General features: G+C 46.8%; 1 protein-coding gene across 5 annotated transcripts in view; it reads left to right on the top strand.

Moving 5' to 3' along the window:
- Positions 1–8,863, top strand: part of MORC2 (MORC family CW-type zinc finger 2) — a 42,029-nt gene extending 33,166 nt beyond the window's left edge. For 3 of the 5 annotated variants that reach the window (XM_059408838.1, XM_059408837.1, XM_059408841.1), the window contains 10 exons: positions 953–1,027; positions 1,111–1,491; positions 2,073–2,204; positions 2,669–2,723; positions 3,143–3,284; positions 3,412–3,639; positions 3,733–3,826; positions 7,196–7,384; positions 7,477–7,569; positions 8,587–8,863. In XM_059408838.1, coding sequence (XP_059264821.1) covers positions 953–1,027; positions 1,111–1,491; positions 2,073–2,204; positions 2,669–2,723; positions 3,143–3,284; positions 3,412–3,639; positions 3,733–3,826; positions 7,196–7,384; positions 7,477–7,569; positions 8,587–8,655 — 1,458 coding nt within the window. In that variant the 3' untranslated portion in view covers positions 8,656–8,863. The remainder of the gene's footprint in view (positions 1–952; positions 1,028–1,110; positions 1,492–2,072; positions 2,205–2,668; positions 2,724–3,142; positions 3,285–3,411; positions 3,640–3,732; positions 3,827–7,195; positions 7,385–7,476; positions 7,570–8,586) is intronic. The other 2 variants (XM_059408840.1, XM_059408839.1) reach the window with 2 other exon arrangements.
- Positions 8,864–15,930: the final 7,067 nt, after the last annotated feature.

The raw sequence follows: 15,930 nt of genomic DNA, 5'->3' as shown, positions 1-15,930 counted from the left end.
ACCTGAGCCGAAGGCAGCCGCTCAACCAACCGAGCCATCCAGGCGTCCCTAGTGCATACTTTTCTTGAGACACTTTTTCAGAAGTCAATTTGAAAGAGTAAGAGGGTTTGTAAAATCTTATGCCCCCCCCCTTTTTTTTAAAGATTATTTATTTATTTATTTATTTGACAGAGAGAAATCACAAGTAGGCAGAGAGGCAGGCAGAGAGAGAGGGGGAAGCTTGATCCCAGGACCCTGAGATCATGACCTGAGCCGAAGGCAGAGGCCCAAACCACTGAGCCACCCAGGCGCCCCTCTTATGGCTTTTTTATAACTACTTCCAAGTTATTCTCCAGAATATATATTAATTTCTGTTTTTTACAAGCAGTACATTTATTTTAAAATATTTTGCAATTTAATAGGCAAAGATACACATCTTATAATTTGAATTTCCTTTATATTTTTAAATTCAACAATTTTTTTATTCATCAATTTGTTTTTTCAGGATAGCTTATTCTCATTTTTTTCATATTTGTCAGGTTTTTGAGATGTGTTTATGATATTAATCCTTTATCATTTTTATTATAAAAAGCCTTTTCTTTTCTGGCTTCAGTTTATTTGCAGATGTTACCCAATCTGGGTGTCTTAGGCCTGCCTCTATGTCTGCTGAATCCCACTCATCCTTTCTGACCTTTTCCATCAGGCTTTTCTTACCTTTCTGGCTTCTTTTATAGGAATTTAGTTCATTGACACTTTTTCCTGGTCTCTGAATTGCTATATTAATCAGTTTGCTGATGATTTAGGGTATTTTTTTGTCTCCCCAGTAAGAATGGGAGTCTTAACAATAGTAGGATTGTGGCCTAGGTTTTCTTTTTTATATGCACACTGTCCCAGCCACATAGTAGGGATGCAAAGAGTATCCTTGAATGTTCCAAGACATTCAAACAGCCTCATCATCATGTTTGCTGTGCAGAAAACCACACCTATCCGTTCCCAAGCTGACCTGAAGAAATTGCCTTTGGAAGTGACCACCAGACCTTCTGCTGAGGTAAGGCCCAGGAGAGGGGGAAGGGCTTTTTCTTAGGTGTCTCATGCTATGCTCAGTGTTCTTACTCTCTTGTTCTCTTTCAGGAACCTGCACGTAGACCTCAGCGACCTCGGTCACCTCCTTTACCTGCTGTGATCAAGAATGCCCCGAGCAGACCCCCTTCCCTGCAACCTCCCAGGCCAGCCAGCCAGTCCCGAAAGGCTCCTGTCATCAGCAGCACCCCAAAACCTCCTGCCCTGGCAGCTCGGGAGGAGGCCAGTACATCTAGGGTGCTGCAACCACCGGAGGCACCCCGAAAGCCTGCTAACACACCGGTTAAGACTCCGCCCCGGACCACCCCTGTGGTGCAGCCACTGTCACCATCTCTGCTACCCAACTCCAAGAGCCCTCGGGAGGTCCCTGCTCCCAGAGCCATCAAGACTCCAGTGGTCAAGAAGCCAGAGCCACCCAGTAAACTCTGCCCAGTAAGATGCTTTATCTCTTCCAGCCCCGAGTCTATCCTCAGTGGTGTAGGAATGGAATCAGGCTGTGTCAAAGCTGTACTGGGGGAGCCTCACTGGAGGTCATTGAATCTAAAGCTGCTTGTTTCCTGAGGAGGAGTCTCAATAGCTGAAGGGACTTGATCTGGTCAGGGCACAGAGCAAGGTGATTTCCTGTCCAAGGAGCTCTTCACTGCTCCCTTCAAGTTCTGGTCTGCCATAAGTTTGAGTCCCCACCACCAGCTTGTATGGTATAGGTATAGGTTGGCAGCTTAGTGACAGCCGTGGTAGGCTACAATGGTCAGCATGTCTCAGGGTGGTCATAGCTGACTGGCCAGGAAGGCTAAGGGAGAAATAAAATGAGAGGCACACTCTGCTACAACTTTGAGCAAAGGGCCCTGTGGGCACAGAGATCAGGAGGTTGTTGTATACTGAGTAATGTCAGGAGGCTCAACCTTGCGGGACCTGAGAAGCATACGAGTGGAGTTCCTTTAGGCCAGGTGGAATCTTCTGCACTTAAGGGGCTGACAGGGGCCCTCCTTATATTCCCTCTCCTCTTGCTGTAGACCACTCAGGGTCGGAAGCGGACTCTTGGGGTCTCTGACGAAGAAGAAGCTGAGGAAGAGGCTGAGAGGAGGAAAGAGAGGTCTAAGCGGGGCAAGTTTGCTGTGAAGGAAGAAAAGAAGGACTTGAATGAGGTAGGTGGTCCCAGGTTGAGGTTAGAACGTCCTTCCCCAGGATTGCAGTCTGTACCAGCTCCATTTGTTTTGTGATTTGAGCCTCCCAGAAACCCAGTTCATCTCTATAGGACTCAGTCACACAGATGACTTAGAAACATGGTGCCAGGTAGGCTTCTGAGTGAGACTGGCTTCTGGCTCTTATCACTGGCTGGAGGTCACACATAGATAAGGGAGGCTTGAAACCCTTTGCTTCCCAGTGTCTGTGACTTTTCTTTGCATACTGTCTTGTTTATAAAGGTGACAGAAGGGTAGATACTCAAGGTAGTGATTTAGAGAGCAGCTCTTGGTGAGACATGGAAATTTAAACGGCCGTATATAAGATAATATGAAGTAACAGCTAATGACCTTGGGTTCCAGTCATTTAAAAATCTGCTTTTCAGGGGCACTGGGGATGCCCCTGATAGACTCTCTTCTTCTTACAGCTCTCAGACAGTGCTGGGGAAGAGGACCCAGCTGACCTTAAGAGGGCTCAGAAAGGTGAGTTTGGGGAGGTACTTGGCAGTCTGTGGGGGAAAAGGGTAGTGGGGCCCCTCTGCCTGCAACTTCTTATCCCAAAGGCTCTTGAAGGTTTTCCTGGCTCTGGGCTCTTGTGCAGCAATGCTTCCAAGTCTGATCCTGAAAAGAATTCTGAAGATAACACACCCTTATCTGTATTTTTAGCACAGATTTCTTGGCTTGCACTTCTGGCAGGCTGTCATCCTGCTGCTCTTTGGCACCCTCCTGGCAGATGGGGAAGGAGACCAGGGTGGCTGGGCTCAATGTTCCTGGAAAAGTATGGGCAAGCATGTAGGGGTTCTTGTCCCTGCAAATCCTGGGACGGTCTCTCTCAAGGTGGCCCTGGCTGAGTCGGGAACTTTGTTAGTTTTTTGACTCTTGCTCCATCCTCATTCTCTCAGATAAAGGGTTGCACGTGGAGGTGCGTGTGAACAGGGAGTGGTACACAGGCCGTGTCACAGCCGTGGAGGTGGGCAAACATGTGGTGCGGTGGAAGGTGAAGTTCGACTACGTGCCCACAGATACCACTCCGAGAGACCGCTGGTAACACCCCTTTCCAGAGGTTGACAGAGTTGGCCAGGCCAGGGGGAGGTCTGTCCCTGGTCTCCCAGCAGGTGGCTCATCCTGGGTATCTGGGATCCACATGACACAAGTGCTGTGTGACTTCTAGGGTGGAGAAAGGCAGTGAGGACGTGCGGCTGATGAAGCCCCCTTCTCCGGAGTACCAGAGCCCTGATACACAGCAGGAGGGTGGGGAGGAGGAGGAGGAGGTGGCGGTGGCCCAGCAGGCTGTAGCCATGGCAGAGCCCTCTACTTCTGACTGCATCCGCATAGAGCCTGACACAACTGCCCCGAGCACCAATCACGAGACCATTGACCTGCTCGTCCAGATCCTCCGGTATGTATGTGTGTCTTTCCACTCTGGGGCTAACTGTGACGCTCCGCACTTTTTCTTGCTATTCTGAATTTCTGTTCCCACCTTCTCCTTTAGGAATTGTTTACGGTACTTTCTGCCTCCAAGTTTCCCCATCTCCAAGAAGGAGCTTAGTGCTATGAATTCAGATGAGCTAATATCATTTCCTCTGGTGAGTTTGGCCTAACCTTTATTTTTATTCTTTGTGGCCCTTCGCTTCGTGCTTTTTGGAATTGCCAGCTCTTGCTAGGTCTTTCTCCTCTCTTCCTGGCAGTAGCTTGTTGTGACTGGCATGTAGAAACCAACCATACGCTACTATAAGATTCTGGGGCTGAGTCCTCACTTAGGGGCAGCAGGCCTGGTTTGACATGTCACAATGAGTATATCCTTTTTTCCCTACCCCAGCAAAGGGGGTAAACTTGTCCCAGGCAACAGGGAAGAACTTGGGCTCAAAATGCCTGAAGCTTGACTCTTAGAGCAAGGTAGAGATGTGTTGGAAGTAAGCACTGAGTGATGTTATGCTCTTGGGGCACAGGCTCTTTGCTGGAGCTCTTAATTAGCAGCAGAAGAGAGTCCTGCCTCCTAAGTAGCTTATGGTTCAGTGGGGATTAAATTTTTACTAGGTAATTGGACATGAGACTATGAGCTGTAAGTGCTGTGGAAGCAGGTGTTGGGCTGTGGCAGCATTGGGGAGGGGGAGAGCAGCAGTCTGAAGTGCCTGTGTGACAGGGAAACTTTGAGGCAGGGAGACTTTGTGAGCAAGGGGTCAGAGTGATGAAAGTTCCCAGATTAAGGCAGCAGGCTGTGTGAGGAGCACTTTGGGAAAAAGAGAGCCTGAGGGCCAGGATATGGTGCATCTTGAATGTCTGGTCTTAGGCATAGGGGCTTAAACCTTGTATAAAATGGAGGGCTAGCAAAAGTGTTGAGTTTGGGGAATTTGTCAGTCTGAACCTGGTCTAGGACAGGAGGCAACAAACTTTCTGTAGAGGGCCAGCTAGCAGATATTTTCAGCTCTGGGGGTTATATAGTCTCTGTGGTAACTACTGAACTCCACTATTACAGCATGAAAGCTGCAGTAGACAATTTGTAAAGGAGTGGATATGGCTGTGCTCCAATATAAGCAAAATATTTTTACAAAACCGGCAGCAGGCTGATTTGGCCTGGGGCTCTAGTGTGCTGACTCTGGCCTAAGAGGATACTTCTCATGGTAGTGTGGGTGGGATGGGTGGATGGGAGATGCAGGGGCAAGGCGGCAGGTCCACTTGTGAAAGGTTAGAGGTGAGGGAGTGGCAACTTGAGCCAGAGTGGTGGGAGTGAACTGGTGGGTAAAAGGGCCATGTCAGGTTGTTGACTGGAAGCAAGTGATGGGGGAGGAGGCAGAGCCCACGTGCTTCTCTATGTCTCAGACCTGTGGGAAGTGATGACAAAGCTATTAACTGGGAGAGAAAACAGAGGGTAAGGATAGGAGAGTTGATGAATTGTGATGTATGTTGGGCTGGAAGCACCAGCACCTACATTTCTGGTGATGTCCAGTAGGCAGGTGGAGATTGAGGACTGGGTGCTTAAGGGGTGCAAAGGCCAGGCCTGCAGATGGGATCTGGGAGTTGTCTTCATTGAGTGGGATAGATATTTTTATGGTTGGAATCTATGGAAGTTTTCTAGGGAGGAGTTTCTAGACAATAGAACTAGAATCGAAACTGCAAATCTAGTATTTTCAAGATGTTGGGGCCTCATGTGGCAGCTATGTGTTTGATGGTTTGCCAGAGAGGAAGAGATGGGGTTTTTAATCTCCATTCTATTTTTTTTTTTTTTTTTTAAAGAGATGTTAGGTGTTGAAGAAACAAGCTCAGAGAGGTGAAGAGTTGTGATAAAACCCAGATTTGAACCCAGGTACCTCTTCTTTAGGACAAGGGTCTTGCCCTTCTACCAGAATTGCCTTGCTTCCTGAGATGAGAGGGGAGAAGCAGGCAGAGGGAGCTAGAGGATGGCAGAGCTCCTGATTGCTTCCCCAGAAAGCTCCATGCCTCAGCTCTTGCTCTTGTTGAGGCTGCGGGTGCTCTCTGCAAATCCCAGGAAAAAAAACCACTAACAGGATGGCTAGGGTGGCCTGGCAGCCTCTTGTCAGTCAGATTTGTTGATTTGGGCTTAAAGTTGTTGCCAGACTCAGAGCAAAGCCTGAGCGTAGTGGGATCTTTGCTGCTTAGACCAGAAACACAGCCAGGAGCATCTGAGCCTCAAAGAGTCTATTAGCTTGTGCTTATAAAAGGAAGTATATGACCAATGCATCAACTTTATAGTCTGCTGATTGTAATGTTTACAGCAACTCAAACTAATTTTTAATGTCAGGGACACAACAGATTCTAATGTTCATTATGTTTTTGTCAGTCTGTAAAAGATCCTCTTTGCTATCATACTGGAGTAAGGGTTCCATAAAGTCCTCAGGAGTCCTGCAAACATTAGATTTAAATATATCTGTTTTTAAAAAATAATATAACCTTGCAAATCTATAATAAATAAAAAGTTTAAAGCATTTTAAAAAAATAACATAGGCTTAAGACATGTACTGAATTTTAATATTTTGGAGTCTGCTCAAACATTTATTTTGTGCTGCCAACATAATTATTTTTTACATAAAACTTCAAATTTTTTTGCCATCTTGGTTTAATAAGATAATTCTCTATATTTATATTGTAAGGTAAATGACACAGTTAAGTACTTGCCAGTAACACTTTTTAAAACCACAGTCAGGAGGCTGTAACGCTTTTTAAAAACAGGAGCCCTTCAATGGCAGGTAGCTCATACATTTTTACAGAAGCATGTAAACACAAGTTGGTAAGACTGTAGTGGTCAGCCAGAACCACTCATTTTCATCAAATGACCTTACCATTCTTACTGGTGGCTTAGGAGTAGGTGTTAAAAATTTGAGCTTTGAAAATAGATACTGCTCAGATTTTTTTACAATTAGATTCCATGTTCGAATTTAAAATATTTCTTTTAAAAGTTTGAAAAGCCTCATGTCTAGAGAAACTGCTGGTTTACCATCAGTACCCCACATCTTGGAAATTTCGGGTACTTAGGAAAGGTAGTAAAAGCTCTGATCCTGCTTGTAGAAGTATACTACACAAATCTGGAGGTATTTGCATTGGTGGGTGTTTGATAAATATTTCTGGAAGAGAACTTTTGGTTCTTAACATTGTGGGGTGTGACTTCGGATAGACTCTCGGGAGGACTGGTGAAGTTAGAAACCTGTGATTGAGCTGGGAGAGGGACTTGTCCTTTTTGTGCGAACTGGAATGGAAGAATCATTCTTCACATTTACTAATGGCTTGCTGTCTGCCAAGGGTTGAGGTGATCCTATCTTCCTCCTCATGGCAGCCTCATGAGATGGGCTAGAAAACCAGCTTGTCCCTTGTGTGTGACTTCCCTTCACACTGAGCATCCTTGTGCTGGGCCAGTTGGGTGAGAATACAAGTGCCGATTTAGAGCAACCCTGGGGACCCCGTAAGCTCATGCACTCACCCTCTGGGTTCCCTCCCTACAGAAAGAGTACTTCAAGCAGTATGAAGTGGGACTCCAGAATCTCTGCCATTCCTACCAGAGCCGTGCTGACTCACGGGCCAAGGCCTCCGAGGAAAGCCTGCGCACTTCTGAGAGAAAGCTCCGAGAGACAGAGGAGAAGCTGCAGAAGCTGAGGACCAACATCGTGGCGCTCCTGCAAAAGGTGCAGGAGGTGAGCCAGGCAGCCCTCTCATTGCAGCTGGACCACCTGGTGTCTCAGGGAGGGGGCCTGGGCACCTCCTGCTCCCTTCTCCCCACTCACAGGAATCTGTGGTTCCAACCCTGGCTGCACAGCATCCTGACCAAGAGGGCTGGAGGTGGTGCGGCTGCCTGGGCCTCATCCCAGCCAGACCCACGGTATCAGATTTTTGCCCTTGTTTAGATATTCTGCTTTACAACCTGGTTTGAGAATCCTCCAAGCCATAAAACAGAAAGAAGTTCTCGCTTTTCCAGATGACGCCCAGATTGGGATTGGGTTGTCTAGAAGTGGGGAGTGCCCCTGTAGGGTCCTGCACCCGGGCAGTGAAAACTGTGGACTTGTTCTGTGTCTGTCCTGGGGATACTGGGTGAACCTGATAGGCAAAATAAGGTCCCTATCCTCATGGCCCAGTAGTCTGGGCCTTCCACAAGAGAAAGAAAACACGAAGGCCACTTTACTAGGGTATTCTAAGAAGAGGGTATTTGAGCTGAGAGTAGAATCAGTTACACAAGATTGGATGTAAGTGCTTTGAGCAGAGAGAAGACCTGAGGCCCAAGGTAGGGAGTTGTGGGCAATAGAAGAAGTGGGGCCTGTGTGAAGTCAGAATCCCTGGAGGGGTGTGGCACAATCCTGTTTGTAACCTAAGATATTTATTCTGGTTGGTTGTAGGAAATCCTGGAGTGGGGTGGAAATTAGAAGCCAGGGCTTGGGTGAAGAGGTTCTCACACTTACCTGGGTCAGAGATTTGGTGGCTTGAATCTTGGTGGTGACTGTGAGAAAGATTTTGTAATATTTGGGGGGAAGGAAGGAAACAGGGGTGATTCTTCTGGTTTGTCTTGAGCTTCTTGGTGAGGGAAGGTGGTAGGTAGCCTGTACTGAGACAGGCACAACCTGGGATGGAATAATGCAGTTGGAATACGGAGTCTGAGAAGTCTGCAACACATCTAAGACACCCGGGAACCTGGGGTGAAGGCAGGGCAGGAGCAAGAAATCTGGGCGTCATCTGTGCAAGAGGATGGTGATGGGGGAGAATGATCAAGAGGGGACAGGCCTGACAGCCAGGGTGGAGGGGGAAGAGGAGTGGACTCTGGGCTCAGGCTCCTTTGCCTGTGAGAAGGATGGGGAGCCCCACCACCACCTTCTGGCTTCTAGCTGACTGCTCCCTTCTATTCCAGGACATAGACATCAACACAGATGATGAGCTGGATGCCTACATCGAGGACCTGATCACCAAGGGGGACTAAGGGGCTCAGAGACAAAGATCAGCTCCTCTGCCCTTTAAGGCAGAGTTCTTGGGGGGTGGTGTTTTGTTCATGGGTTGGTGGACTTACCTTGGTTTGACTCAAGTGAGACATTTGTGCTTTTGGAGGGAAAAATACTCTGATTCTTTGAATCTTCCTCCCTAAGTTTATAAATATTTATTTTTTAAAAGAAATAAGATGCTGCACCTGCTGTGAGACCATACATTTTTCTTTTGGTGACTCTTGGGCAAAGGACAGAGAACCAGGATGCCAGGCTCCTTCAAGTCTTGTCTCCTGGCTCCTAAGATGTGGTAAACCCAGTGTCATCCATAAGTCAGAGAGGCTTTGGGGGCAGGCCTCGTCTCTTCTAGAGGATGAACAATGTTGAAATCTGAGGGGGGAGGGGAAGAGCCCTCCAGAGTGGTGCTTTTCCTATGGGCTCTGATCTGGGGGACCCCTGGGAGCTATGTGTCAGGATGAGGCTCAGTCCCGAGCTGCTCCTTCTCAGGTCAGGGACATGAATGTCAGCTCAGGCAGCTGTCAGTCATCTTAGCTGTGGCTTGTCTAAACAGCTTGGGGAAGAAAGAGCCTCCCAATTAACCTCCCCATCCACCATTCGAGTTCTCTCTGTGGCAGTGATTTCCTTAGTTAACCATAGATAGTGAGGCTTCCCACCCCAAAAACTCGAGTCCAGGTTGAGAAGTAGATCTGACTCTAGTGGGATACACACTGAATGTTTGAATTCCAAAGGATTCTTTTTGAGAGAGCTTCTTATGGAGCCCCTGGTGCTGATCTGGTGGTGACCTCTGCCTGTGGCAGGGTGGGGAGGGAGGACACTGCCTCAGATGGTGCTGGCTGATCTGGAGAACCTGCTGCTGCTGCTGCTGCTTTTACTGTTACCCCTCTGCCTGGCCCCACTGGTCCCTGCTCTGGGCCAGACTGAAGAGGGGGTCACTGAGCCACAGGGACCCCAGAGGCAGCTTTGTTGGAAGCACACCATGCCTTCCCTCCCATCTAGTCACAGCCTCACACAGCTGTGTCCTTCAAGTGACTTCTCAGGGTCAAAGACAAAGGCAAAAGTTGCTGAGTTTCTCTTTAGTGGTCATTGGAAAAATTCTGGTTTGGTTTCCCCCAACTCTCCTCTCTCCTCTTTATTTGGGGACTTTGGGTTTTCTAGAGGCACAGGAACTATGGCCTGATACCACTGGTCTGTGATTCATCAAACGTTTCTGAGTGTGTTTCTTGCATCTACCCACCCCAGGTCAGCAGTGGCCCACATGCCACTCTGTGGCCTCTGCAGAAGACTGGGAGGTACTGGTGAGGGAAGTCTATCCACTTGTGCATGTGTCCAGAAGCATCTGCAACTTGTGGGTTTGGGACTTCCCCAAACCACACCTCTCGGGGAGGGTTATTTGGGGGAAATACCACTCAGAACCTGGCCTCTTCCTCTGAAAGTTCTCTGAGCCTTGGGGTTTCTTGAGCTGGTAACTCCTCTCCTGTCCAGCTCGCTTTCCTTCTTCCCTGGCAGCATGTTCATTTTTGTCCCAAACCTGCTGTTTTTACTCTAAAGGAAGTTGGTTCTGCATTTTTACCAGAGGGCAATACCCAAGTTTTTTATTTATACAGCTGTAATCAAAATGCAATACTATAAAACTTTTATTGGTGAGACTCCTGAACTCAGTCTCTTTTCTTCTGTTAGCACTTTCTACTTCATTCTTTCTACCATTATTGTTTTAAACTGTCTCCAGATTATTCCTCATCACCGTCTTCCTTTTTCTGTATTCACATTCCTTGACACTCACAGAAACAAATGCTGAATTCTTAAAACATTTCAGCTTGCACTCCATGTGCCCACTTTGCTGTACTGAATGCAGCCCTTTTCCCAGGCAGAGCTCCTGCCATTCTGGGTGGGAAGATAAAGTTCGAGTCCCTCCCCTTTCCATGTGATGGGACCTGCTTGGAACTGTCTGAGGATTTGGGAGGAAAGAGGAAGTGGTTAGGCTGGTTTGTGGCCTGAGGGCCCATAGCACAATGGCAGCAAAAAGGTGAATGAGTACAGCATTGCTTGTTTTTAAGGAATGGGAGCAATGGGCTCTCTCTTTCTTTAGTTTTTAGGTGACACATACATAACAGTAAAAATTCAAACACTACTAAAGGCTGGAAAGCCTGAAAAGCAAGATACCCTTTCACCCTTGATTCCTGTTTTCTCCTTGAAAAGAATACCCATGCTGAGCACACATCTGTTTCTGCCTGTTTCCCAGTCAGTGTATCTTGGAACCTGTTTCAGAATAACCCATATGGGTCTGCTTTTTTCTTCTGCACAACCCAACAGCATTTCATTGTCTTGATGTACTGTTTAAGAGTCTACTACTTAAATATTTGGGTTAACATTTATGACAAATGCTATGATCAGAGAGAGAGAGAGTGTGTGTGTGTGTATTATTAACTAAGATCTATATGTATGTATGGAAAATTCCAAAGAGAAATGGCTGTGTCAAATGGTAGATATTAATATTAAAATATTAAGATACAGTCCAGAAAAGACCTCCAACTTTAACTCCTACCAATAGTGTATTCCCCACCACCATCACCACCACACTTGTCAGTATGTGTTTCTTCCATCCTGTGTACCCATCTGGAAGGTGAAAGTGTATTTCTGAGTTGGTTTGAATTAAGTAAGATTGAGCACCTTCATTGGCCTGTTATATCTCTGATGCAGTCTGTAGTTCTGAAACTGGATTAGGGACTTTACAAAAGTGTTTACAAAAATATAAGATGATAACTAAGGGGTCAAGTCCTCAAGAGAATGTTCACCTTGTATAACCTCTAGGCCCTGAGTGTCCCACAGATTTAGGGTTATAACCCCCTCTTTAGGATCAATACTGTATTACTAAGTCAGGACAAAGCTTTAGCATTTTTGTTTACTCAAGGAAGACACAGGTTAATAGGTTGAGAAAAACTCTGGTTCCTTCTTCATCTGAGTGACATTATTTTTTAGCTGCTCTTGTTGGGTTCAGTTCCCCATGTCTCTATGACTGCCTTTCAGACCTGTGGTTCAAGCAGTGGTAACCAAGAGTTCATAGCTCTAAGGATCAGAAAGTGATAGAGCTCAAATGTCTCTGCCATTTATTAGAATATAAGGCTTGACTGAAGTAGGCAGTAACTCCTGGCTACTTATCCCTATTGCCAGGCTATCCTGCTGGTGGGTGGTCACTAAGGTGCCTGAAAGATCCTCAGAATTCCACCAGAGGGTTCTGGCTTTTGTTGGAGATGGAACCTGAGGCTTCCTTTGTTTTTTTTTTTTTTTTTAAAGATTTTATTTATTTGACAGCGAGAGAGATCATAAGTAGGCAGAGAGGCAGGCAGAGAGAGGGGAAGCAGGGTGCCCCCTGAGCAGAGAGCCAGATGTGGGCCCGATCCCGGGACCCTGAGACCATGACCTGAGCTGAAGCAGAGGTTTAACCCACCGAGCCACACAGGCGCCCCCTGAGGCTTCCTTTGGAATGATTGCATTGCTTTTGGGTCCCTGAACAGGTAAATGGCCTGCTTGGCCAAGGGAGGCAGAGCTCCAAGGGAACACACTTTCTCTGCTGCCCTCTTTGAGGCCTCAGACTGTTCTGTCTGTTCTTAGCACTAATGGGGTCACCCTCTCCATAGTGAGTGAGCAAGACAAAGACTGGACAGAGGAAGGCCCTGGCAAAAAGCATCTTGTTTTGCAATGAGCCAAAATATTGACCAGTCTACCCCTCTACCCCACCACCCCCACCTTTTTCATCCAGGACCTTGCAATGTGCCTGGCCTAACTAGGGTTCCTGGTGGGTCCTGTAGAAATTTCCTTCCAGCTCACATGGCTTCAGAGAAATCACTGCCCAGCCTGGCTTATTTAAGGTATGAGGCTAGTTCACCTGAAATTTACTCAGAGGGCTACATGGATAGCCATTAATCTAGAGCTGGTCTGACTGAAGTTGGAATGGAGTCCAAAGCCCTTGTCCTGACCCTGAATTTTTGTGTCCAAGACTCACTGGTCCCTGCGAGCTACCTGTAGGCATTTCACTGCTTACTCAGTGGCCCTCCAGGGGTGTTCTTCCATATCCATCCCCATAGCCTTTTAGCCATTTGGCCTGTTTCAGCATCCCCTAAGGGCGAGGAGCAGTGAGGCTTCCATCCATCATCTTCCCCATCCTCCTCCGGGGCTGTCCTGCAGGTTGCCTATGGTACATTCTGGCATTCCCAGCAGCTGGCAGCCAAGGTCTAGAGAGTGGGGAAGCTCATACCACTGGGGCACACTTGGACCACAAAAAGAAGGATCTGATGGACATAGACATCTCTTTTCCCCCTTTCCCTTCTAGACTTGGGTGAGAGGCTTCCATTGGGATTCGCTTCCATTGGGATTCCTGCCCCAGCAACCACCCATTGTTTGTGAAGCCCTGGCCAGCTGTAATTCACCATTTTGTACTGTCCCTCCTTTTACACTTTAGTGAAGGTCTGGGCTCTCTCCAACCCCCTCAATGCCCCTACCATTCAGGTCAATCTGTCACCAGGTGTGGGACACTACCGTGGGAGGAGAACTATTTGTTAGAAGCGAAAAAGTTTTCAGTTCCTTACTCTAACCATCTATCACAAAACATGCGCTGGAAAACTGGCTGCAAATTTTTACCTGGCCCAGAAGACGCGCCCGGCCGGGATCCAGCAGCAGTCCTATCCACCAGGCGCCGGCCTCTCCCAACCCGCTGACCGTTGCGGTCGGCCGGGGGAGACCCTACGCCAGTTCTCCAGACCCTCGAGGCGGGAACGTACAGCACCTGCACTGTGCAACTGCGTGGCACCGTGCTGCTCTCTGGCACGTGCGGCTGCGCCCTGCGCAAGCGCCTGCGAACACAACGAGCCCGCCAATGGGGCGGTGGGACCTGAGAGCAGAGGGTGGGCAGGAAGCCACTGAAACCAAACTCAGGTTCTCGAGGCCCGCTGGCTACAGGATCGGGCAGTGGAGGGCTGGCGGCACCACCAAGCAGGGCCAGATTGGGGGCAAGCTGGGGGGACGGCGGCCCCAGGGTCTTCACATCCTAAGGCGAGCGAAAGGCCTTGGGCATCCAATGATCTCCCACACCCCAAATAGAAAAGTGGCTGGTGTGTGTTTGTTTTGTTTTGTTTTCTTCTGGCGTCTGTGTATTAAGCCCAAGTTGTTATTCAACTTTTTTTCTTTTTTTTTTTTTTTTACCACTGCAGAAAGTATTTTGTGTAGATGACTTTGCAGTATGGTGCTTTTATATCTGCAAGGATATATTTTATATCTACAAAGGACCTGGAAAGGAAGCTGCATGTTTTACATCTTAAAATAGCCTTCTCCAGGTAGTTTTCCTTGAAGGTCTGGCCTGCTTCCCAGCCTGTCCATCCCTCCTTGGACCTGAGGCATCTTGTGTCTCACAACCTTGGCCCATTTTCTACTGGTTTGTCCTTAGCTTGGCATATGTTGTTTCTTAAAAGGTAAACACTTTTAGGATTCAGAGAGTCTTACCATGTTTAGGAAAACCTTTCCCCTTCTCTTCATTGCCTTCCCTCCAAACATTCTCTTACGTTTTGTTGCAATATTGAAAAAAAAATGTCAGTGTGCATTCCCTGTGAAGTACATTTTAGTTTAAGCGGTAAGGCAAGAGTCAAGCTCTGATTTTTCTTTCAGATGGAAATTCCCCATGTTCACCCCATTTATTAAGTGAACAACCATGGTCATTATTTATATTCCATTCCGTTTGGTGGGGTTGCTGTGACCCTTGGACAGGTCAGTGAAGACATCCTGTTATCAGTTGGAGAGGGGATTCTGATGTGAGAGGTGGAGCCCCAGCTGAAACTAGAGTTTTGGGGATTAGGAGCATCTAGATGGATCAATCTCCCTCACTGTTTTGTTTTGTTTTTTTTTACTACTTTCCCAGCCTATTCATAGAATTTATTCTGTTAAGTGAAACTTATTTTTTTTAAGATTTTATTTTTATTCATTTGAGAGGGGGAGAGAGAGAGAGAGAGAACAAGAATGTGGGGGCAAAGTGGGAGGGAGAAGCAGACTCCCCACCGAATGGGGAGCCCAGCGTGGAGCTCCATATCAGGAGGACCTGAGCTGAAGGCAGACTCTTGACTGACTGAACCACTTAGGCACCCTTATTAAGTGAAATTTAAGATAATGTTACCAAATTTTTTCCCATCCTTGCCAAAGGAAAAAGTTCCATTGTGATTTAAATTATAATTGCATTAAATTTAGATGTAAGTTATGGGAGGGTTGACATTTTTATGACCTTAAATCTCCCCAGAGGATATGAAATGGTTTTTCATTTAACTTTTAGTCCTACAATAAGATTTTATAATTTCTTCATACAAGTCCTGTAACTTTCTCATTTATTTCTGTGTTACGGTTTTTGTCAGTACTGTGAATGGGTTATTTTTCCCATCTCTGTTCCTGGTAATTAATGCAGAGAAAAACAAACACCTAAAATATTTTCTATGTTGTGAACTATGGTAGTTTTAAAAATAAATCTATTTTTTTAATAGATGCAAGGCATAAATTTGTTAGTACACCAATTTAATTGCCATTTTGTTTTTTTTTTTTTAAATATTTCAATGCTGGAGCAATGGGTGGCTCAGTGGTTAAGCCTCTGCCTTCAGCCCAGGTCATGATCTTGGGGTCCTGGGATTGAGCCCCACATAGGGTTCTCTGCAAGTGGGGAGCCTGCTTCCCCTCCTCTCTCTGCCTGCTGCTCTGCCTACTTCTGATCTCTCTCCCTCTATCAAATAAATAGATAAAATCTTTAAAAAAAAACTTAAAAAAATTTTAATTTTTTTAAAAGAGCATGCAAGTGAGGTGGGGCAGAGGAAGGAGAGAAAGAATCTTAAGCTGGCTCCACCTGGAGCCCTTGGCTGGGCTCAGTCTAATACCCTGATGAGCCAAAATCAAGAATCTGAAGCGTAACCGACAGAGCCATCCAGGTGCCCTGCTCTTTTGCTTTAGCTAGAAATGATGAAACAATATTAAATAATTATCTGGGTCCTGTTTCTGATGGGTTGGAAATCCAGAGTTTAGGGTTGAGCAGAATATTGGTTGTTGGTGTTGGTGAATGGCCTTTAAAGTGTGGAAAGAGTTTTTGTTTTGTTTAAACTTGGAGCTTCAGAAATGGAGCCATGGCTGCCAGTCTTACCTGAGTGGAGCGCCCCGAGGCACTAGTTATGTAGAATGAAGTGTGGGTTGGGGGGCACACAGTTGTCAGGCACACAATCTTGTCAAACCATAAGAGA

The sequence above is a fragment of the Mustela nigripes genome, chromosome 8 (assembly GCF_022355385.1).
Source record: "Mustela nigripes isolate SB6536 chromosome 8, MUSNIG.SB6536, whole genome shotgun sequence".
In the NCBI taxonomy this organism is placed as follows: domain Eukaryota; kingdom Metazoa; phylum Chordata; class Mammalia; order Carnivora; family Mustelidae; genus Mustela; species Mustela nigripes.
The sequence above is the reverse complement of the archived record's forward strand: the minus strand, read 5'-3'. Positions and strand labels throughout refer to the sequence as shown.